This window comes from Lepus europaeus, chromosome 9 (assembly GCF_033115175.1).
Source record: "Lepus europaeus isolate LE1 chromosome 9, mLepTim1.pri, whole genome shotgun sequence".
In the NCBI taxonomy this organism is placed as follows: Eukaryota; Metazoa; Chordata; class Mammalia; order Lagomorpha; family Leporidae; genus Lepus; species Lepus europaeus.
Window position 1 is genome coordinate 69,357,031 of NC_084835.1, and position 24,819 is coordinate 69,381,849.

At 42.9% G+C, this 24,819-nt stretch overlaps 1 protein-coding gene across 1 annotated transcript in view; it reads left to right on the plus strand.

Annotated features, from left to right (window-relative positions):
* GREB1L (GREB1 like retinoic acid receptor coactivator) overlaps window positions 1–24,819 on the plus strand; it is a 278,077-nt gene that overhangs the window by 216,817 nt on the left and 36,441 nt on the right. Inside the window, exons 18-19 of the mRNA XM_062201447.1 lie at window positions 15,556–15,736; window positions 18,445–18,637. Of these exons, the coding sequence (XP_062057431.1) occupies window positions 15,556–15,736; window positions 18,445–18,637 (374 nt within the window). The remainder of the gene's footprint in view (window positions 1–15,555; window positions 15,737–18,444; window positions 18,638–24,819) is intronic.

The window sequence follows — 24,819 nt, forward strand, 5'->3', positions numbered from 1 at the left end:
AAAAGCATGATTAGAGTAGTCTTTATTTTGAGGACTGCAAGAAACAAAGAAAAACTTAAACATTTATAATCCTGCCATTCAAGGATAACCACTGTTAAAATTCTGGCACTAACAAATGATTTAATACCTGGTATTACTGCTCTCTGCTTGCCTGTGTTGGTTTTCACTTGACATTATTGTATACACATTTTTCCATGTCATGAAAAGCATAATTTTAATGATTGCGTACTATTATACATCATAATTATGCCAAAACTTATTTGTTTTGATATTTAAATATTTTCATTTTCTTGGAACACACACCAATTGATAGAAGACAGCTTATATGCATGTTATGAAACGAAGAAGAGGAATTGTCCAGGACAGAGTAAATACTTAGCAGGAGATCACCCATTCAAAAACCCCTTAACAGGGACCAGTGTTGTGGAGTAGCGGATAAAGCTGCTGCCTGCAGTGCCAGCATCCCATATGGGCACCGGTTTGAGTCCTGGCTGCCCCATTTCCGATACAGCTCCCTGCCAATGTGCCTAGGAAAGCAGTGGAAGATGGTCCAAGTGCTTGGGCCCCTACACCCACGTAGGAGACCCAGAAGAAGCTCCTGGCTTCTCATTAGACCAAGCTTTGGCCTTTGCAGTAACCCTGCCTTTCAAATAAATAAATAAATCTTTAACCTCCCACCCCCCCCCCAAAAAAAAACCCTCTTAACAAGCCTATTAAAAGCTAAACGATTCTTGAGAATTCATCTGACAGTTTATGTTTCACCATGTGAGTGGAGGAGATTGGTTTGCCTGAGGTCCTGGAGGACAGACAAGGGCTGTTTTTTCCTAATATGCCGAGTGCCCCATTCAGTGCCTCTTCTGGCCTGGCACCAGCAGGTGCTCCACTGATGGAGGGCTGGGGGTGGGGGTGGGGTGGGGATGGGTCTCTGCTTGCTGGGTCTCATTCGCCTCCTTAAAGAAAGCATTTCAGCAGCCAGGCTGCCAGGAAAAGCTCCAGGCAGGGATAAGCTGCCAGGCACGCAGAAAGGGCATGTCCTTGGCAGCCCATGTGTGCCTGAAAGTAACAGGATGAAAATAGAAACTGTCACATTGTTGCAGACCCAGCACTAATGTGGAGCATTTAATACAGGAACTCACATTCTAATTAAGAAAGGAAGGAAGGGAGGGAAGGGGGGAAAAGGAAAAGAAAACATTATGGAAAGAACTTGAATATTAAAAAGGAAATGGGTAACACCTTTAAGTTCGCTCACCATGGACTTGTGACTTCTAGAGTCATCAGTACAGAAGGAGCATTTTTAAATGGCAGGAAATGCTATTGTTTTAGTGTCGTTTAGAAAAAATTTGAAGTTGTAAGATAATTCTAATTCATATTCTGTAAATTAGAACACCAGGGTACTCTCTCTGTCTCTAATACAGTCCAAAGGCAAATGACCTTTTGGTTAAGGTGGGAAGGAAGAACACAGGGAGTATTAGTGGTGGTACTTTTTATCTTCCTGTTTTTAATGTGGTATCAATGGGAACTCCCAGCAGATGGGAGCAGGTCTAGCAGTCTCCAGGCAAAGTTCTTAATCATGCTCAGGGGAATAAGACAAGTTTGGCATTTCAACACATGTGTTCTTATAAAAGATCTGTAGAGATATGGACATGAAGAAGTTTTAAGCAAGTGGTAGCAATGAGGAGAAGTAAAAAGAGAAGAAGGTGTTCTCATTTTCTTCATATTCTTGCTTTGTCTCATCAAGCTCACACCCCCTTATTGGCCACCTACAGAAAAAAAAAATACTTATTGGGCAGTGACCAAGGCACCAGGAAACAGGATCCCTAGAAAAGTCCTCCATCCTGGGGTGGAAGAAACACCAGAGCTGTGTTTGTGCAAATAGAATTGAAAGTATCCATCATTTCCAGCTGGATGACCTAGTCAGTATCCACTCTGGGATCAGCAGTTCCTCATCCTCAAATACCCCAGCCCCCACTCTTCTGCCTCTAGTCGCACGGTGGACTCCGGTGGACTCTGGGCCCATCAATTCCAGTGTTCATAGTTTCAGACCGCAGATCCCTCTGTGCATACTGAAGATGCCGGATACCATGGTTCCTGAATTAGATCTCTTTCCCATTCTCTGCACACTGGCTGTGGCACACCCCATTCTCCTCATTCAAACCTCACACATCATTCTTTTTGCTTTTCCTCAAATTCTGACTTACTTGAGAGACAGAGAGGCAGAAAGAGCCCCCATCCACTGACTGCCAAATGCTCACACTGGCCAGGGCTTGCCCAGGACGAAGCTGGGAGCCCAGAACCTAATTTAGATCTCCCATGCGGGTGGCAGGAACCCAGTTACTTGAGCCGTCGCTGCTACCTCCCAGGTTCTACATTAGCAAGAACTGGAATCAGGAGTCACAGCTGGGGCTCAAACCCAGGTACTCTGATACAGGGTATGTCATTACAGCTAGGCTAAACACCCACCCCTCATCCTCTCTTGCCAAATGATGATGCTCCCTATTTCTCCCCTCCCCACCCAAAGAAAAAAAAACCCAAAACATCAGATACAAACGTCTTGCACTTTGGGGCCAGTGTGTGTGTGACACAGTGGTCAAATCTGCACTTGGGACACCATAGCCCGAATCAGCATGCCTGGGTCAAGTCCCAGCGACTCTGCTTGCTATCTAGGTTTCTCCAATGCATTTGCTGAGGGGCATTAGATGCTGGCCCAAATATCTGCATTCCTGTTTTCCATGTGGAAGACCTGGATTGAGTTTTAGGCTCCTGGCTTTGGCCTGGTCCAGTCCTCGGTGTTTGGGGGAACTAATCTATGGATGCCTTTCAAATAAAATAAATATAAACAAATTTAACATTTTTAAAGTAAGATTTAATATTTAGGTAGACATAGCCCTTAATCTTTTGGTAGCATTATTGGTAGCCCAGGTGGGCCCTGCCGACACTAATTTTTTGTTGTAGAGTTGGAAAAAGGTGACACTTTATTCTTCCTGTCCAACTGAAACTTTCTTTTTTTTTGATTTATTTATTTATTTATTTATTTTGTAAGATAGATTTATAGACAGAGAGAGAGATATCCTCAATCTGCTAGCTCACTCTCCAAATGCCCGCAATGGCTGGAGCTAAGCTGATCCAAAGCCAGGAGCCTGGAGCTTCTTCCGGGTCTCCCACATGGGTGTAGGGGCCCAAGCACTTGGGTCATCTTCCACTGCTTTCCCAGGCACGTTAGCAGGGAACTAGATCTGAAGTGGAGCAGCCAGGACTCGCTGGCGTCCATAGGGGATGCCACCACTGCAGGTTGCAGATTTACCTGCCACGCACTGCACTGAAATTTTCTAACTAAAGTTTTCTATTTTTTGGCCAACATCCAGTCTCCTCAGCTCCCAAACCCCTGCTTATTTCTTGATTGGATATTCAACCTAAAAATAAAAAATAAAAAACACAAAGCAAAGGCAATTAGTAAAACTCAAAAAAGTACAGGCTGTGTATAAGAGACCATTATTATGATGTCAGTCATTTTGTAAGATATAACAGAGGGCCGGCGCCATGGCTCAAGAGGTTGGCACACCGGGTTCTAGTCCCGGTCGGGGCACTGGATTCTGTCCCAGTTGCCCCTCTTCCGGGCCAGCTCTCTGCTATGGCCCGGGAAGGCAGTGGAGGATGGCCCAGGTCCTTGGGCCCTGCACCCGCATGGGAGACCAGGAGAAGCACCTGGCTCCTGGCTTCGGATCAGCGTGATGCGCTGGCCGCAGCGGCCATTGGAGGGTGAACCAACGGCAAAAAGGAAGACCTTTCTCTCTGTCTCTCTCTCTCACTGTCCACTCTGCCTGTCAAAAAAAAAAAAAAAAAAGATATAACAGTGCCGTTGTGGTTATGGAGAAGAATGCCTTTGCTCTTCTGCCACACATGTTGAAGAATTCAGGGATGAGATATTACAATATGGGTTACTTGTTTCAAATTATTTACCAATAAATTAAAGCATAATAAGAAGAAAAGGCAAGCATAGCAGAATTTTAGCAATTGGTTATTCTGATTAAAGAGTATACACAAATATTGCACTAGCTCAATTTCTGTTGTATTCAAAATAGAAAGTAAATGGGGGGGGGGGAGCTGGCGCCATGGTTCACTTGGTTAATCCTCCACCTGCAGCCATATGGGCGCCAGGTTCTAGTTCCGGTTGCTCCTCTTCCAGTCCAGCTCTCTGCTGTGGCCCAGGAAGGCAGTGGAGGATGGCCCAAGTGCTTGGGCACCTGTAACTGCATGGGAGACCAGGAGGAATCACCTAGGTCTTGGCTTCGGATCAGCACTGCTCCAGCCATAGCGGCCATTTTGGGAGTAAACCAATGGAAGGAAGACCCTTCTCTCTGTCTCTCTCTCTCACTGTCTAACTCTACCTGTCAATAATAATAATAATAATAATAAAGTAAATGGGAAATAGTTGCTGTTCATTGATATGTCCATCAGATGAAATTTAGTATAGTTGTCATTTTTTTGTTTCTAAAATATGGGTGCTTAAGAAACATTAATTATCAAAAAAACCACAACATTAATAAAAGATACTAAAAAAAATCACAACCAAATGACCTCCATCACCACCAAAATAAGGAGCACTCTGATGTTAATGTTGCTTCTTCTTCAAAGATAGCCATATCCTGAATTTGGGGTTTATCATGGCTTGCTGGTATTTGTAGTTTTACCATAATGCCTTAACTCCTAAATAGCATATCATTTAATTTTTTATACTTGATACTTTTTGGTAAATACCATGCGTTATGTATTCTGCGATTCACTTTTTGTGCTCAGCACTATGTGCTGGAAATCAGTCCTGGTGCGTGAAGCTGTACTTCATTTCGTTTCACTATATTTCAGTATTTGCCATATGGAATATACCTGTCACACATTTTTAAACAAGTCATTTCCACTGTCAGACATTTGGATGTTTCTAGTTTTTTACTCTTTCTAACTCTGCTTGTTGGTACGTGTAAAAATTTCTCTGTTGATGTATAGGTTGTGTACATTTCCAACTTTACCAAATAAGGGGACATTTTTATACAAAGTCATATTTAAGTTTCGCCCACAATGTATGTGCTTCATTTGAAAATAGTTGATAGGGGCATGTTTCTTTAAAATTTTTTTGCCTTAAAATAATTTTAGACAAAAACAGAAGTCACAAAAATAGCACAAGGGATCCAAAAATGAAATGAACAACTACATTTATAATAGCATTAAAAGAATAAAATAATAATTTGACAAAAATGTGTAAAGCTTATAATAAAACTATAAAACACTGTTGAAAAACACTAAAGAAGGGGCCAGTATTGTGGCACAGTAGGTTAAACTGCTGCCTGCAACATGGGCATCCATATGAATGCCCATTCGAATCCTGGCTGCTCCCCTTCCAATCCAGCTCCCTGCTAATGCACCTGGGAAAGCAGCAAAAGATGGAGAAAGTGCTTGGGCCCCTGCATCCACGTGGGAGGCCCAGATGGAGCTCCTGGTTTCAGCCTGACCCATTCAGGGAATAAATCAGCAGATGGAAGATCTCACTTCCTCTCTCTTTGTTAACACCGCCTTTCAAAAAAAAGACATTAAGACATTAAAGAAGACCTAAGTAACTGAAAAGATATCCATGTTCATGGATTTGAATACATTAATTTAAAAAATTTTTTTTGTATTTATTTGACAGGTAGAGTTATAGACAGTGAGAGACAGAGAGAAAGGTCTTCCTTCTGTTGGTTTACTCCCCAGTGAGTAGAATTGGGAATCTAAAAATAAACTCTCCTATTTACAGTTAATTGAATTTTTTTATTTTTAGAAGATTTGTTTTATTTATTTGAAAGGCAGAGTTACAAATAACAAGGGAGAGACAGAGACAGGTCTTCCATCTGCTGGTTCACTCCCCAAATGGCAGCAACAGGTGGGCCAGGCTGAAGACCAGGAGCCAGGATCCATCCAGGTATCCCATGTAGGTGGCAGGGGTGCAAGTAGTTGGGCCTTCTTCTGCTACTTTCCCAGCTGCATTAGCAGGGAGCCAGATTGGAAGTGAAACAGCTGGGATTCAAACTGGCATTCTTATGAGATGCTGGCGTCACAGGCAGTGGCTTAACCCACTGCACCACAGTGCCAGCCCCAGTTCACTGAATTTCAACAAGGCTGCCAAGATAATTTAATTGAGAAATAGTCTTTTCAGTGAATAGTGCTAGGATAACTGGATATCCACATGCAACAACATGAAGTTGGCTTCCCTATCTCACATATGAAAAACAGAATGGATCAAAGAACTAAATATGAGAGCTAAAACTATAAAAGTACTTGAAGAAAACATTGTAAATCTTTGTGACTTTGAATTAATCATTAATGATTTCTTAGATGGGACACTGAAAGTATAAATTTTTATAAATAAACTGAACATCATCAAAATTAAAAACATTTGTGCATTGAAAGATACTATCAAGTAAGTGAAAAGACAGCCCACAGAATAGGAGAAACTATTTGAACATCATATATCTGATAAAGGACTATGTTTATAATATATAAAGACCTATCACAACTCAATAATAAATAGACAAATAGTGTAATTAAGATACAGGTGAAGGATTTGAATAGGCATTTATCCAGAGAAGGTGTATGAATGGGCAATAAGACATGAGAAAAAAATGCCTAACATCATTAGCCATTGGAGAAATGAAAATCAAGATCACAATGAAATACTACTATGCACTACTACAGTGGTTATAATAAAAAGAGAAAAGTAATGTTTGAGTATGTGGAGAAGCTGGAACCCCATACACTGCTGGAACAAATGTGAAATCATACAGCCATGTTAGAAAACAGACTGCTTAAGTGGTTAAACAGAGTTAACATGTGACCCAACAGCATGAAATGAGAGGGAAGTATAAACATACTCATATGACCACACAAAACCTGAACACAAATGTTCATAACAGTATTTTTCATAATAGCTCCCAAAGTGAAAACAACCCAAGTGTCCACTAACTGATGAGTGTGTAAGTAAAATGTGGTGTGCCCATTCTAAAGAATATTAGCAATGAAGAGCAATGGAGTATTAGTGCATGCTACAGCATGAACAAAACTTGAAAACAGTATTCCAACTGAATGAAGCCAGTCACAAGACTGCATATTTTGTGGTTCCACTTATAAGAAATGTCCAGAACTAGCTAAGCTATAGAGACACAAAGTAAATTGGTGATTGTCAAGGGATGAGGATTGAGGGGTATGGGATTATTATTAAAGGATATGGGATTTGGGCCGGCACTGCAGCTCAATAGGCTAATCCTCCACCTGTGGCGCTGGCACACCAGGTTCTAGTCCCGGTCGGGGCACCGATTCTGTCCCGGTTGCCCCTCTTCCAGGCCAGCTCTCTGCTGTGGCCCAGGAGTGCAGTGGAGGATGGCCCAAGTGCTTGGGCCCTGCACCCCATGGGTGACCAGGAGAAGCACCTGGCTCCTGCCTTTGGATCCGCGCGGTGCGCTGGCCATGGCAGCCATTGGAGGGTGAACCAACGGCAAATGAAGACCTTTCTCTCTGTCTCTCTCTCTCTCACTGTCCACTCTGCCTGTCAAAAAAATAAAAATAAAATAAAGGATATGGGATTTCATTCACAGGTGATGAAAGTGTTCTAACATTGACTGTAGTGGTGGATGTGGAACTGTTAATATGATAAAAGTCATAAAATCGTACATTATAGGTGTGTAAATTATGTGTGAATACATATTTATCTCAATAAAGCTGTTAAAAATAGTAGAGTTTACTATATCCTTCACCGAGCTTCTCTTCAAGTTAACAGCTAGCATAACCATAGTATAACTATCAAAGCAGAAAAACCAGTGCTGAAATAATACTGTTAACTAATGGAAGATCCCACTAGTCTTTCCCTTAATATCATTTTCTTGTTCCAGTTTCCAGTCCAGGATCACACATTGCATTCAGCTGTGTCTTTCACCGGCTCCAAGGTGCAACATTTCTTCAGCTGTACCTTGTTTCTCATGGCCTTAAGTGAATACTTGCCAGCTGTTTAGTGTAACGCTTCTCAATTTAGGAATGTCTGATGTTTCCTCATGATCAGGTTGGGGTTGTGTGTTTTGGGCCAAAAAAACACAGATGTGGTATCATATCCTGTGTGCACAATGTTGGGAAGCACGGGATGTTGCTGTGTTTCATCTTTGGTACCGTAAGCTTTAATCATGATTAAGGTATGTTTGCAGGCTTCTCTTTTGTAAAGCTACAATTCTTTTCTTTGTAATTAAAAAATATTTTTGTGGAAATACTTCAAGACAGTGCTAATATAATGTTTATCCTCTCATTTTCAACCACTAATTTTAACATCCATCAATGAGTCTTGCCTGCAATTTATTGTTATATTTGCATAATGGTAATTTTGCATTTTTATCATTCTCCCTATTTTACTAATAGGAGCTCGTTACTTGAAATCTGTAAGAAAAAGATCTTCCTCTTCTTTCATTTATATTGTTATTGTTCATGTGTGTTTCATTCTACAGGTTATTTCCAATGCTATCATTTATTTTGTTGCTCAAATTTTCCATTTTTGGCCACTGGTGTCTACTCCAGGCAGGTTGTTGTGTTTTGTTTAACACCACCATCCTTATTTTGTTTTTACATACTTCATTTGTAGGAACCACAATGCATTCTGGGGTTATTTTTATTTGTTCATTTTAAAGGTTTATTCATTTATTTGAAAGGCAGAGTTACAGAGAGAGGAAGAGAGAGAGAGAAATCTTCCATCTGCTGGTTCACTTCCCAAATTGCCACAATGGCCAGGGCTGTTCCAGGCCAACACCAGGATCCAGGAGCTTCATCAGGGTCGCCCACCCTGATGGGTTCAGGGGCCCAAGGACTTGGGCCATTCTCTGCTGCTTTTCCAGGCTCATTAGCAGGTAGCTGAATTGGAAGTCAAGCAGCCAGGACTCAAACCATCTTCCAAATGGGATACCAGCATGGCAGGTGGTAGCTTAACCTGCTATGCCACAAGGCCAGCCCCTAGGATTGTTTTATTTCCCTGTCTCAACTTTGCTGTTAACCTCTCTTTTCCAAGAAACCCTGATTCCCTCTACTGAATAATTTAGAAGCCAAACTCTGGGTGTTAAGTGTGCTCACTGCTACTGGGGTCTCATTCCTTCTAGCAGATAGAGCTAGGAAACGTATGTATGTGCATTACTGCATGTGTGCACACATACACCTCTTTATTTCTATGTCTCTTTAAAAATATGAATTCATGGGGGCCAGCGCTGTGGCATAGCAGGTTAGGCCACTGCCTGCAGTGCCAGCATCCTATATGGGTACTGGTTTGAGACCTGGCTGCTCCACTTCCAATCCTGCTCTCTGCTATGGCCTGGGAAAGCAGTAGAAGATGGCCCACGTCCTTGGACCCCTGCACCTGACTCACGTGGGAGACCTAGAAAAAGCTCCTGGCTCCTGGCTTCGGATTGGCGGATTGGCGCAGCTCCAGTTGTTGCGGCCAATTGGGGAGTGAACCAGCAAATGGAAGACCTCTCTCTCTCTCTCTCTCTCTCTCTCTCTGCCTCTCCTTCTCTCTCTGTGTAACTCTGACTTTCAAATAAACAAATAAATCTTAAAAAATATATATATGAGTTTATACTGATACCTTCAATTCTAGTCTTGCCCCCTTCAAAGTTCATTGTAGTCTTTCCCCTTGCTTTATTTTTAACTTCTTTTTTGGACAGGAAGAAAATTGATTCTTATTATCTATAATATATTTACTTCTTTAGTTTTTTTTTTTCTAGTAATTACACAATTGCTAGCAGATTTACTAAAGATTTTGTGGTTTGTTGTTTGTTTTTTTTTTGTTTTGTTTTGTTTTGTTTTTTGTCTTCAGCCTCATAGCAAGGATCAAAACATTAACTTGCTTCAGTTAGGTTTACTCTTCGTCCTGACCCCCTTCCGTGTGGCTATGCTAAGGTTTTCTTTGTTACAGTCTGAGCTCTGTTTTGCACCCTGCTTCCCTCCATTTTTGGTTGATTTCATCTGTTTGCTTGTCTACTGCTGGGCTTCTGAGAGTCAGAGCTATCTCCTCCTTCAGGCCTGCTCTGTATCCTCTCTCCCTTCCACACTCCTGTGGGCACCCAGGGCTTTTTTGTTTCAGGTTTACTTTTCCTGTATTTCTTTTACAGAAATAAAGAGATACATGGATATTTTTTCCCATCTACTTGTTTCTAACAATTGTCTTGTTTTGAAATGTTTATCCGTTTGGGATGGTTCTATTTCATTGTGTGTTTCATTGTTTGAAAGGCAGAGACAGATTATTGATTTTAATTTGTATTTTCCTTATTAATGAAATTGAACATGTTTTCATAGGTTTATTGTCTATTTGGTTTCTTCCATGAAATTTCTTTTTTTTTTTTTTTTTTTTTTGACAGGCAGAGTGGATAGTAAGAGAGAGACAGAGAGAAAGGTCTTCCTTTTTGCCGTTGGTTCACCCTCCAATGGCCACTGCGGCCGGCGCATCTCACTGATCCGAAGCCAGGAGCCAGGTGCTTCTCCTGGTCTCCCATGGGGTGCAGGGCCCAAGCACTTGGGCCATCCCCCACTGCCTTCCCGGGCCATAGCAGAGAGCTGGCCTGGAAGAGGGGCAACTGGGATAGAATCCGGCGCCCCAACTGGGATTAGAACCCGGTGTGCCGGCGCCGCAAGGCGGAGGATTAGCCTGTTAAGCCACAGCGCCGGCCATCTTCCATGAAATTTCTATAAAAATTTTTTTTGTCTATTTCTCTCTTGGATCTATAGGATTAATTCTGGGTGACAATCCTTTGTTAATAAAACTTTTTACAAACTCGGGAGGCTTATCTCTTTATTTAAAATATCTTTGATGAATACAAGTTCTTAAGTGTAATTTGTCTTTTGCCCTTTTGTGCTTCAAGAAATTCCCTGTGAGGTTTTTTACAATAAATTTAATCCATTGGAAATTGCTCTTTGTAAAGCAGATCAAGTGAGATACAATATCTATTTTTTCATATGGATAACAGTTCTTTAGCACTATTTATTGAAGAGCTCATCTTTTTTGCCACTGATCTGCAAGGCAAGCTTTAGGACTTATAATCAGGTTTCCACATGTGAAGGGGCTGTCTCCGGGTTTCCTTTCCTGTGCCCAGAGCATTCTGTCTCCTTACCCCAGCTCTAATTCTTACTCTCTGGTGTGTAGCTCTCTCCTGCCTTTCCGACTTCAGGATCGTCTTCACTCTTCTTTGTTCTTTTCTCTGCCATATACATTTATAAAATAAATTTTCAAGTTAAGCAACATTAAAATATTTATTAGACTCTCTGGTTAACTTTAAGGAAAATTTAATTTTGCTTTTATTTTATGATGCAGCACTATACAGATCTTATGAACAGTTTCATCTTTTTCTCTAAAAAGATCTCTTATACTTCTTATAATATTTATTCCTAAATATTTAATATTTTGATGCTATCATAAATGTTTTTAAAGTGCACTTCACATCTGTTTGCTGATGGTTTACAGGAATGCAACTATGTTTTTGTATATTGATTTGTAATCCATTAACCTTAACTAGATTATTTTTAAAAAGATTTATTTATTTGAAAGAATTAGAGAGAGGCAGTGGCAGAGAGAGAGGTCTTCCATCTGTTGGTTCACTCCCCAAATGGCCACAAAGGCCGGAGCTGGGCCAATCCAAAGCTAGGACTCAGGAGCTTCTTCTAGGTCTCCCATGTGAGTGCAGGGGCCCAAGGACTTGGGCCATCTTCTACTGCTTTCCCAGGCCATAGCAGAGAGCTGGATCAGAAGTGGAGCAGCCAGGACTTGAATCAGCACCCATATGAGATGCCAGCCCTGCAGGTGGCAGCTTTACCCACTACACCACAGCACTGGCCCCAACGTAACTAGATTCTTACTAGTTTAATTTACTTATCCATTGGCGGTTTTATGTGTTTTCTGCACAGATGTAATATTAACAAACAGTAATGGTTTGGCTTCTTAATTTACAGTAATATGTGAGAAAAATCACAATATACATTTGTAAAATAGGAGCCAAATAGCACAATATACATAGGAAAAACAAGAAAGGAAAGCACAAATGTCAGCAGAGCCTTATTCTGAATTAAGGAATTATGGATAATTTTTTTCTTTAAAATAAAAAATCTCTATCCTTTCCATTTGGTTTCCAAGATGAGTGTCTTTCATTTTCATAACCAGGGAAGAAACAAAACACAAAAATGAAAGCAAGTCTAGAGTAAAAGGTAAAGGAAGGGTGACTCCTAACAACACCCATGTAGAAACCCACCATCAGGGAGGTCTGACTGCACCTCTCTATCCAGTGCCACCAGCAGGGCCAGCTGGCACGCAGCGGTGGCTGACATCCATGTTGCATCTAAGAGAGCAACCTTAGGACAACTGCAACTTTGTTTTCCCAAAAAGGACATGAATGAAATTGGCCTATCCAAGGCTTACAGTTGATCTTTATTTCATTTGTTCTGAAATAAGGTACATTCTGTACATTTTTTCCTCTTTCTGAATTAGTTCTGATCTTTTCATATTGAGATTCCTTAACTCACACTGTTCGTTTCCTAAGGACCAATTCCCAACTGTTACTGCTCTCCTCATTTTACAGGTCAGGAAACAGGAGCCCTGAGAGATGAAGTAGGTCCTCTCTCTCTGCTTCCGGTAACCTGCTGTGTCCATAGTACCTTGCCTTCCATCGTGACACCTGTCAGAATTACCCCCTTTCCTCATCCATGAGATTAATATCTTCATCCTGTTCCTCTCTGAATCTGCAGGGCTAGTACAGTACCTGACAGACACATAGTCAGTAGCTATCAAATGTTGAATTAGTTTAACAGACAATCCACTTTCAAAAAAAAGGAAAATCTAAATTTACCTGCCAGATTAAGTGTTTGATTGACTGATTTTGGAAATACAACACAATTTTTCTACTAAATTTTGGATGGAAGTTGAAGATAATCTCTAAGTAAAGACTCCTAATGAAAAATGTTTAAAAACAAAATCACTGGGGCTGGCGCCATGGCTCACTTGGTTAATCCTCCGCCTGCGGCGCCAGCATCCCATATGGGTGCCGGGTTCTAATCCCAGCTGTTCCTCTTCCAGTCCAGCTCTCTGCTGTGGCGGAAGGCCCAAGTGGTTGGGCCCCTGCACCCGCATGGGAGACCAAGAAGAAGCACCTGGATCCTGGCTTTGGATCAGTGCAGCTCTGGCCGTAGTGGCCATTTGGGGAGTGAACCAACAGAAGGAAGACCTTTCTCTCTCTCTCTCTCTCTCTCTCTCTCTCTCTCTCTCTCTCACTGTCTATAACTCTACCTGTCAAATAAATTTTTAAAACTCACAGTCTATCTTTTGTTTTTAAATGTTTATTTTGTTCTACTTGAAAGGCAGAGAGAGAGAGAGAGAGAATCTTCCATCTGCTTGTTCATTCCTCAAATGTCCACAACAGCTAGGGTTTGACCAAGCTGAAGCCAGGAACCTGGAACTCCAACTGAATCTCCTACATGAGTGGCAGGGATCCAAGCACTTGAGCCATTAACTGCCGCCTCCAAAGATGTATTAGCAGCAGAAAGCTGAATCAGAAATGGAGAAACTGGGACTCAAACCTGCACTCTGCTATGGGATGCAGGTGTCCCAAGCAGCAGCTTAATCTGCACCACAATACCCACCCTGAACATCTTTTTGTTATCGTCACTTTTTAGTGTGGAAAACATTTTTCCTTTTACACCATTTAGAGACATAGTATACAGGATCTAGCATAGTATATATGCTAATTGCATGTAGTTGTTAAGTGAGCTGGTTTTATATTAGAAGGTCAGCTAGATAAATTAAGTCAGCATAATTCATAAAATGATTTTTATTTTAAAGAAGGATTTGGTGTTGTAGTTAATTATTCTGACAATTTCATCTGCCTAGAGCTATTTTAGATGTCTATATGTAGAAATAACTTAATTATAGGCAGATAAAATGATACAGTAGTCAGTTTCAGTTTCTAACATTTTGAAAATATGGTAATCATGGGTAATTCAATTCATTTATAAATTTGGTACATAAATCTGACATTCACAGAGGGCTTTAACATTCTAGATAATATGAAAAATTGTTACTGTATAAAATTGAATAAAACACTACCTCAAAAACCTTTTAATTGGGGCAGGTGTTTGGCATAGCAGTTAAGACATTGCTTCAGGTGCCACTGCTGTGTTGTGGAAGGCTAAGCCTCCACCTGCAGCACTGGCATTGCATATGGGCGCCAGTTAGTGTCCCAGCAGCTCCCAGGTTATGGCCTGGGAAAGCAGCAAAAGATGGTCCAGGTGCTTGGGCCCCTGCACCCACGTGGGAGACCTGGAAGAAGCTCCTGGCTCCTGGCTTTGGATTGGCCCAGTTCCAGCCATTATGGAGTGAACCAGCAGATGAAAGACGTTCTTCTCTGTCTCTCCCTTTCTCTCTCTACAGCTCTGCCTCTCAAGTAAATCTTTAAAATTAAAAAAGAAAAAAGAAAAAAGGGCACTGCTTCAGAAGCTCACATCTCATATCAGAGTTCCTGGGTTTGAGTCCCAGCTCTGCTCCTGACTCCTGCATCTTCCCAGTGCATACCCTGGGAGGCAGTAGGTGCTGGTGCAAGTATGTGGGTCCCTGCCTCCCATGTGGGAGGCACAGACTGTTTTTGGATCTTGGCTTCAGCCTGGCCTGACTTTTGTGGCGTGAACCAATAAATGGAACATCACTTTATTCTACCTCTATCTCTATCTGTGACTCTACATTTCAAATAAATTTTTAAATTAAAAATGCTATCTTTGAAACTTACATTGTATTTTCCTTTCTCATATATATTTTGTTGCTAAATTGGAGGTAAAAAGGATTATGCAATTATATTAATTTCATCAAGAGCTATAACCCCCAATTTTGCTCCCCAGGTGACCTGTAGTAGCTATTCCCAGCAGCTCCTTATGCATAAGTAGAATTTAATTGTACATTCTACTGCCTTTACTTCATATATTAGAACATCCCTTGCAGGGCCAGCATTGGGGCAAGGGGCGTTAATCTGCTACCTGGGACACCACCATCCCACATGGCTGCCAGTTTGAGTCTGGCTGCTGCACTTCCTATCCAGCTCTCTGCTAATATCCCTGGGAAAGCAGTAGAGGATGGCCCAAGTGCTTAGACCCCTGCACCCATGTGGGATACCTGGATGAATCTCCTGGCTACCAGCATCAGCCTGGCATAGCCTCGGCCATTGCGGCCATCTGGGGAGTGAATCATCTGCTGGAAGGTCTCTGTGTCTCTCCCTCTCTCTGTAACTCTTCCTTTCAAATAAATAAACAAATTTTTTTAATTGCTTGTTATTTGCATTAGGTGTAGGAGGTGGAGTGGGGTGCTCTCTAGAAAAGGGAATCTGGCATTTCTGCTTTAAATTTGTGTTGAGGAATATGAAAAAGAAAACAAAAACTGTATAAGTATATATGATTAAAACCCAGTATTCATATACTGAACATGTTTATCTGGGCTGTGTGTGCATGTGTGCTTAACAGTCAACTCTTTCTTCTTGGCAGGTGTCCTTGTAGACTTGGGCCTGGAGGACAATGGGACAGCTCATCAGAGAGCAGAGAAATACGTTGTGCGTCTCGACAGTGAGATCCAAAGCAAGTTTGAAGTCTTTATGAGGAAGGTGAAACAGAACCCCTACACCCTGTTTGTGCTGGTCCATGACAACTCCCATGTGGAACTAACGAGGTGATTGCTTCAGAGTGAGCAAATACAATCTTTCTTCTCTAGCAGTAAATGTTGCATAATGACATAATGTAAAGGTGGCGGTTTGAAAGCTCAGGGACGCAAATGTTCGCTGTCTGCTTACTGGCAACTTGCTACTCTTTCCTTGTTTCCTTCTCACTGTTTTGCCTGTACTGCAGGTGAACTTAGAAGTACTGGCCCCAGAGCACTGTAGGGCTCAGCTGCTCTGGAGAAAAGGCAGCAATCAGGAGGTGGAGGTGAAGGAGCACCCAAGGAGACGGCCTCCCCCCGCCACCTCCTCCCGGTTCTCCCCTGCTTCCTTCATCTCCCCTCCTTCTGGCTCACAGTCTCGTCTCTCTTCGCTCTCCCTTTGAAGGCAGCAGAGATGCCAGTTTAATGATCTGAGCACAGATCTGAAACCTTCTCTGGGTTCCCAGTTTAAACAAGAGAATATCGTATTTCTTGGATGGACTTATTAATGAAAGAACAGTATGTCTGGAATGATAGAGCTACATTTGCTCCCAGATCAAATTATAGTCATTATCTGGTGTGGGGCATCTTTGTTCCCATGGACTAAAAAGGCAAGTAGTTTAAAAGTGGAGGATGGCGGGGCGGCGGTGGGGGGTTGTACAGATGCTATTACACGTCAACGTCGGTCTTCACCGCGTAAGGAGTGGGAAATTTCAGGCATCCTCAAGCATTTATAGATTTTCTTTTCTCCAGAAGACACTGCAGTTAGAAATTCTTTGGCCTCTGGTAGAAATGTCAGAATTACAAAAGCTCTTGTTGAGAAGCTAGAATGTGTTTGATATTCGACAAGTTAGGTATAGTCATAAAAGAGTTTTGCACAGCTTGTTAGATTAGAAGAAGGGAAGGAGAGCAGGAAGAAAGAGGGAAGAAAAGGAAATCTTGGCCACATCTATTCAGTTATTGCTAGTGCTCAATGAGCAGCGATGACTCACTGACTTTATTTGAGGTTACTTTAATATATGGAAAATGCCTATTATGAAAAAATGGATTTTAGGAGTTTTCATACAAAAGTAATCATATTTAATCCTATTCTTCCATGAACTTTTTGGAGTGCCCTTATATACCTTGTCTTTGAAAGTCTGGGGTAATGCTGGCCAGGTACCATGGTATAGCAGGTTAAGGTGCCACTTGGGAAGGCCATATCACATATCCGAGTTCCTTGTTCAAGTCCTGGCTCCTCCACTTCTGCTCCAGCTTCCTGCTAATGTGATCCTGGGAGGCAGCAGTTGATGGCTCAAGTGGTTGAGTCCCTGCCACCTACATGAGCAGGCCAGATGGAGTTCCTGGCTTCAGCATGGCCTAGCCCTGGTTATTGCTGGCATTTGGAAGATCTGTTCTTTCCTTCGTCCTCCCTCCCTCCCTTCCTCTGTTACTTTGCCTTTTTTTTTTTTTTTTTTAAGATTTACTTATTTGTAAGGCAAAATTATAGAAAGATTCACTCCCCAGATGGCCAGGAACTTTTCCCAGGTCTCCCATGTGGGTGCAGGTGCCCAAGGACTAGGCCATCCTCTTCTACTTTCCCAGGCACACTAGCAGGGAGCTGGATAAGAAGTAGAGCAGCAGGCTGGTGCTGCAGCTCAATAGGCTAATCCTCCACCTGCAGCGCCAGCACACCGGGTTCTAGTCCCGGTTGGGGTGCCGGATTCTGACCCGGTTTCCCCTCTTCCAGGCCAGCTCTCTGCTGTGGCCCAGGAGTGCAGTGGAGGATGGCCCAAGTCCTTGGGCCCTACACCCGCATGGGAGACCAGGAGAGGCACCTGGCTCCTGGCTTCAGATCGGTGTGGTGTGCCAGCTGCAGCAGCCATTGGGGGGTGAACCAATGGAAAAGGAAGACCTTTCTCCCTGTCTCTCTCCCTCACTGTCCACTCTGCCTGTTAAAAAAAAAAAAAAGAAGTAGAGCAGCCAGAACTTGAACCATCCCACATGGGATGCCTACACTGCAGAAGGCAGTGTTACCCACTATGCCATAGTGCCGGCCCCTACTCTGCCTTTCAAATAAATAAAAATAAATAAACTTAAAGAAAATTTGAGGTAATGTTTCTGAGAATAAACATTGGATCTCCCTGTATTTAATTCCCCAAGTTGAGATTACTTCTTTGATTAAAAAAAAAAAAATGTGGTTTTGAAGCTGCAGGACAAGCTGGTACACGCAAGTTGATCAGAACTGAAAAGCATTGAGAGATGAAGTTCTCCATCATGGGAAGTGGGGTCGTAAGAGTTTCTCCTCCACTCTCCTCACAGTTCACCAGCCCAAGAGAGGAAGCAGCATGGTTTTAGCAGAGTGGGGAGACCTTGCTGCTTGGGGCCACTCTGAGAACACAACCATTTTAGGGGTGTAAGCCTCATGTTTTGATGGAGCAGATCCGTTGTTCAGATGAGTTTTCAAAATAAGGTGATCTCAGCCTTAATTGTTGCTATCCTTGACCAAAATATCTGAGCTTACTCTTTAAAGCAGATCAGGCACAAACTGAAGAGAAAAAAATATATATCACTGAAAAGTGTCTGAAAAAGGATAGGAAGGAATGTCAATTTTTCCTCTTCCAAATCAAATTTTGCATGTTTCTACTCCTGCTCTGAGTTCAAAAGAGCTAGAAAAATAAGAACTAGAACATTATCTCCATGTTGGTGTCTGCATAACTGGTGAAATGAGGAGGCATTAATGTGGCTTTCAATGTTTCCAGTGTCATTTCAGGCTCTCTGTCCCACGGTGAGCCCAGTCACGGATTGGCTGATAGAGTAATAAACTGCAGAGAAGTTCTGGAAGCTTTCAACCTCCTGGTGCTCCAAGTTAGCTCCTTCCCATACACGCTACAGACCCAACAGTCCCGAATCAGCTCTAGCAACGAGGTTCACTGGATACAGCTGGACACTGTGGTGAGTCTGTGATATGTGGTCGTGTTCTCACTTCCCCAGGGGACAGACACTTGCCACAAAATACGGCCATGGCTCTGTAAAACATAGCGCAAGAGCAAAAATCTCACTAATGTAATATTTCCTCTTGTAAAGGTTCCATGTGATCACAACTATTACATGACTAAAAACTGGTGAGGAGTGTTCTACATAAATTTGATCAAGTGGTACTTTTTGTTACGGGTACAAAATTAACCATCCTATATAGTCTATTAAAATGTGAAATTATCTGAACCACCATTAATATCCTGGATTATTGTTGTGTCCTTAAATGATTAATTTCATTCTGAGACCTGGAAGTTGTATTGTCTTAGCCTCTTTGTCATGTTCTAACCTAGCTGTTCTGTATCACTCTTCATTACTCTCATACTCACATAGCAACTGTGTTTTTCCATTTAGTCAGTTCTCATGGTCTTCTGATTAAAACAGATGGCACTGTTGCATTTAGAAACTCAGTAGTCGCATTGAATAGATTGAGAATAACAATCTCAAAACTGTGTGTATCCAGGTCTCCTTTTTTCTTAAATTTCTAACTCTTGAAAGATATTTTCCATGACCTATAAACTATATGCTAAATATGCTATTTTTAAAAAAAAATAGTTTCATAAAAATAATAAACATTAGTCATTACACAGTGGATCCTTTGCTTTAAAATATTGAACACACTTGGTACTTAAAACCAAATATGGGCTGGCACCACAGCTCACTAGGCTAATCCTCCGCCTATGGTGCCGGCACCTCAGGTTCTAGTTCCGGTTGGGGCTCCGTATTCTGTCCCAGTTGCTCCTCTTCCAGTCCAGCTCTCTGCTGTGGCCCAGGAGTGCAGTGGAGGATGGCCCAGGCGCTTGGGCCCTGCACCCGCATGGGAGACCAGGAGGAAGCACCTGGCTCCTGGCTTCAGATGAGCGTGGTGCACCAGCAACAGCATGCCAGCTGTAGCGGCCATTTGGGGGGTGAACCAAGGGAAGGAAGACCTTTCTCTCTGTCTCTCTCTCTCACTGTCTAACTCTGCCTGTCAAAAAAAAAAAAAACAACACACAAATATGTTTAGAAAACACCAGAGAGGTTGGCATTGTGTTGCAGCAGGTTAAGCTGCCTTTTGTAATGCCAGTGTACCATGTGCAAGTACTGGTTCAAGTTCTGGCTGTTGTGCTTCCCATATAGCATCCTGCTAATGCACTTGGGAAGACAGCACAGGATCACCCAAGTACTTGGGCTGTTGCCACCAATTGGGAAACCAGGATGGAACTCATGGCTCTTAGCTTCAGCCTGGCCCAGACCTTGCTGTTGTGACCATTCTCTCTCTCTCTCTCTCTCTCTCTCTCTCTCTCTCTCTCTCTCTGTCTCTCACTGCCACACTGCCTTTCATTTTTATTTATTTGTTAAAAGATGTATTCATTTATTTGAAAGGGAGAGTGACAGAGAGAAAGAGAGGGAGAGACAGAGAGAGAGAGAGATCTTCCATCTGCTGTTTCATTCCCCAAATTGCCACAACAGTCAGGGCTGGGCCAGGCTGAAGCCAGGAGCTTTTTCCACATGCAGGGGTACAAACAACTGGGCAATCTTCTGCTGCTTTCCCACGCATGTTAGCAAGGAGCTGGATCAGAAGTGCAGCAGCTGGGACTCAAACCGGCGCCCATATGGGATGCTGGCCCTGAAGATGGTAGCTTAACTTGCTGTACCATAGCACTGACCCCACTACACTGCCTTTCAAATGAATGAATAAATCTTAAACACACACACACACACACACACCAGAAATCTTTTATATGAGAATCACATTTATTTATCAACATGGTATATTTCATTCTGTTGTGAAGTAGTTAAGTAAGTCTTCCCTCATGTCGAGCTCTGATCTTTGGCCATTGATTTATTCTGTGCCAACAGCAAACTCAGGTTCTTAAATCATGTTGCCTTCAACACTCCCTCCCAGAGGAGAGCTAGCTCAGTGTTCACTATCACAGCAAGCTTGCCTTGAGCTTCTGCTCTCCCGGCATCTCTGTGCCAGCTCCATGAGTCCACCATGGTCAAGTTAGGGATGAGATGACCGCAATGTGACAATCCTTTGCCAGTAGAATGAGTAGAAGAGGAAATTATGTTTTTAGTCCAACAGGTGGTTCTGTTACATTTTTGTTTCAATACATTGGGGGTGGGAGAGAAAACTCTCCTAATCTACATTGTTTGTGCTGTCTTTTCAAGAAGGAAGAAGGAATCGCCCAGGGATAGATAGAAGGATTAGTGGCTTTTTTTTTTTTTTTTTTTTTTACTTTGTCTCCCTCTCATGCCCCATGGTAGTCAGGATGGATTCTCCAGGGTAGTCCATACACTTCGATTTCCAATTTGAGAGCCAGAGCACATGGTTCACATCAGTGTCCTTGACCACTTAAGTAATGCAGCTGGTCCTGCAAAGCCACACTGTCCTGGAGAGCAAGGCGACAGTGTCCTTCCTCCCTCAAAGAGCACCGGAGACAAAAAAGAAAAAAGAAAGAAGGATTAGTGGCTTCTGCCTGTTACCTTCTCCTGACATAAAGTCAGAGAGAAAAGTCAGAGAAGAAGGCTTAAAACAATTTGTTCTAAAAATCATTCCTATGATTATGGTTCACTTTTTGGTTTAATAATTGTATTGTTGCATTTTTATATATATATATATATATATATTTTGGCAGGCAGAGTGGACAGTGAGAGAGAGAGACAGAGAGAAAGGTCTTCCTTTGCCGTTGGTTCACCCTCCAATGGCCGCCGCGGTAGGCGCGCTGCAGCAGGCGCACCGCGCCAATCCGATGGCAGGAGCCAGGTGCTTCTCCTGGTCTTCCATGGGGTGCAGGGCCCAAGGACTTGGGCCATCCTCCACTGCACTCCCTAGCCACAGCAGAGAGCTGGCCTGGAAGAGGGGCAACCGGGACAGGATCGGTGCCCCGACCGGGTCTAGAACCCGGTGTGCCGGCGCCGCAAGGCGGAGGATTAGCCTAGTGAGCCGCGGCACTGGCCGTATTGTTGCATTTTTAAAAAGGGTTCTTATCTTTGGGATATCTAGTTATATACTTATGGATTAAAGATATGGTCCTGAGGACTTATTCAAAATAACCTAGGGGCAAGGAGTTATAATATTCTTCTGTAATTAAGGGCTTAAAAAATCTCTGTGAAATTGAAGTGCACATAGAGAAAAGGAAGAAACATTGAATCTAGTTTACAGCAACTTTATCCTTAGTGGGAGAAGCTCCTCACAATTCTCCCTCTCTCTCTTTTTTTAAGATTTTATTTATTTATTTGAGAGGTAGTGTTACAGAGAGAGAGGGATAGACAGAGAGAGAGGTCTTCCATCCACTTGTTCACTCTCCAAATGTCTGGAGCTGGGCCAATCTGAAACCAGGAGCCAGGAGCTAGGAGCCAGGATCTTCTTTCACGTCTCCCACATGGGTTCAGGGACCCAAGTACTTGGGTCATCTTCCACTGCTTTCCCAGGCCATAAGTAGAGAGCTGGGTCAGAAAGGAGCAGCCGGGACACAAAATGGTACCAATATGGGATGCTGGCGCAGCAGGCAGAGGCCCAGCCCACTACGCCACAACACCGGCCCACAGTTTGCCCTCTTTATTCTGAAGTGAGGGTCCTACAGCAGGAATAATACAAAAAAAAAGCAAAACCTTTCAACAAAACGTGGCCAAGCACTGGTGGACTTGTGTTGGGTCTTTCAAAGAATACACAAAGTACTGATGGTTAGAAGAGAAAGAAATGTATATATCTAAGCCACTATTATCCAAAGTGGAAAAAGACAATTTAAAAAAATCAAACTGCTCTGAGGGTTGAATGAGGGACAACTCACATCCATTTGAGACCAGGAAAAGCTTCATGGAGAAGAAGGAATTGAGGATGCCCTTGAAAGAATAAAGACTGGGCAGAGAGAAACAGGGGCAGGCACTCCTGGTAGCAGACAACATGGGAGGAGGGGCGGGGAGGGGCAGGAGCAGTTTGTAGGGTGCAAAAGAATGCTGGAAACATACATATGGAAGCTTTGGGTGCCAAACTGACAAACTTTATAGTTACTATTCTGCCTTTATTAAAATATATGTATTTATCTTATTTTTTTACAGTTATTCAGAAATAGCTTCTGTTTATTTATTTGAGAGACAAAGAGAGAGCTCCCATCCACTAGTTCAATCTCCAAACACCCACCACCACTGGATCTGGGCCAGGCTGAAGCCAGAAGCAAGGAACTCAATCCAGTCTTTCCACATGGGTGGCAGAGATTCACCTCCAAGAGCCACCATCACTGCCTCCCAGGGTACACATTTGCAGGGAGCCAGAGGCAGTTCTGAAGCCAGCACTCCATTATGGAACAAGGCATCTCAGCTGCTAAGCCAGTGCCTGTCCCTCCTTTGTCTAGCTTGATGGTTTTGCACAAACAGAACACACCCACGGGACCAGCACCCACATCAAGAAACACCACTAGTGCAGAAGTTCTGTGTCCCTTCCAGGCACTCCCACTGAAGGGGACAGCACTGCTGTGGCCGTCTTCGCTTTGCCCAGTTATGAATCCTGTATATTAACGCAGTCATGTGGTATGCATCCCTTCGTGTCTGGCTTCCTTGCTGAGCATTGTTGTTGACACTTGTCTGATTGTTCATGAGCCTTGAAAGCATTCATGAGTATTTGACATTGTGTGACTCCACCAGAATTCACTTACCTAACCTCTTCCATTTACTTCAGATGGTGTTGCTGTAACATTCTAGCACATTTGTGTAAACATATGTCTGTGCTTCTGCTGGGTCATCAGGTATACATGTGTTCAGCGTTAGGCTGCATTGTGTTCATTAACTGCTGAGGCTAACGCACAGTGATGAGAAGTAGGTCAGTCGCTGCTTTTGTGATAATTCAGGTGAGTGAACAAATCTGTGAGTCAGAATACTGGTCTTTGCATGAATACGTGGAGAGACGTGGTAAATTTTCTAGAATTTTTTTAATGTGGGAGGAGAGAAGAGTGGGAAGGGTTTGGAGGTGAAGATTTTAGTTGGAAAGAAATGAGGAGGAGGACTGGTAGGTGGAGGGCAGATGAGACTGACTGAGTTAAGACTGAGGCCAGCCCACTGGTCCAAATGTGGATTGGGACTTCCGTATGTAGACTTGGAATAGTTTTTCAAAAGCAATGATTGCTGAAGCAGCTGGTGTGAATAAAATCAAGGAAGAAGCGAATGGAAGGTTGCCAAGGGGGCAGGGAGGCCAAGGGCTGACAAGTCAAGGCCGCTGGATTTGGCCCCAGGAGTCCTTGGTGACCTTCCAGGAACAGTGCTGAGGGAACAGAGCTTGGCTGCAGGGGGAGGAAAGGCAGAGATGGTGATGAAAGGTCAGGGAGAGCCGCAGGTTGAGGCCATGAGAGGGCAGGACTTTGGAGGGGGAGTTGTTTTGTTTTGTTTTGTTTTGTTAATGAGAAGAGACATTTTCCCCTAAGAAATAGTGATTCAGTCTGTCATATGGCTTATGATACTTGGAATATATCTTTACAGTGAAATTATTTAGAGTTTCTTAGTTCCTGCTTTAAAGGATGGCCCCATTTACTTCTAGCGCAACTTTTGTAATATTACAATTACAGTTTAATACAAACCTAACGGATTGGGGAGCTATTCATTTCACATTCTAATTTTAGTATCTCTAGTTCTCAAAACCCTTCCTAGCTCCAGGTGCTCATCAGGCATCTATTCAGCAATCTGCCCTATTACTTTGCTAAGAATGAGAAATCAAAATAAGGGCAGGTGGGTACATCTTATCCAGCAGTTTAGAGTGCTGCATCAGGAAAAGGAGCAGGCTCAGGGTAGGAGCTGATGTTTTCCCAGAGGAACAAGGGTCATGGAGGAGAAGGCAATGTGAAGACCAAGCACACGCAAAGCAGAGCTCTCGCAGATGACTGTGCCTGCAATCTGGACACAGAGGGGAGTGTAGATGAATTGCCTTTGTTTTTCTTTTGTTGAAATGACTTACTTGCCATGACTTTCCATAATAGCAAAACCCAGAAAGAAATAAGCAAGGCCTTTAAATTTTCTAACTAGATGTCATTCAGTCTATGCTCCAAGTCTACAGAATGAGGAAGGGCATACAAGGGAGGCCAGCCACATGGGCACCAGTTTGAGTCCTGGCTGCTCCACTTCCAATCCAG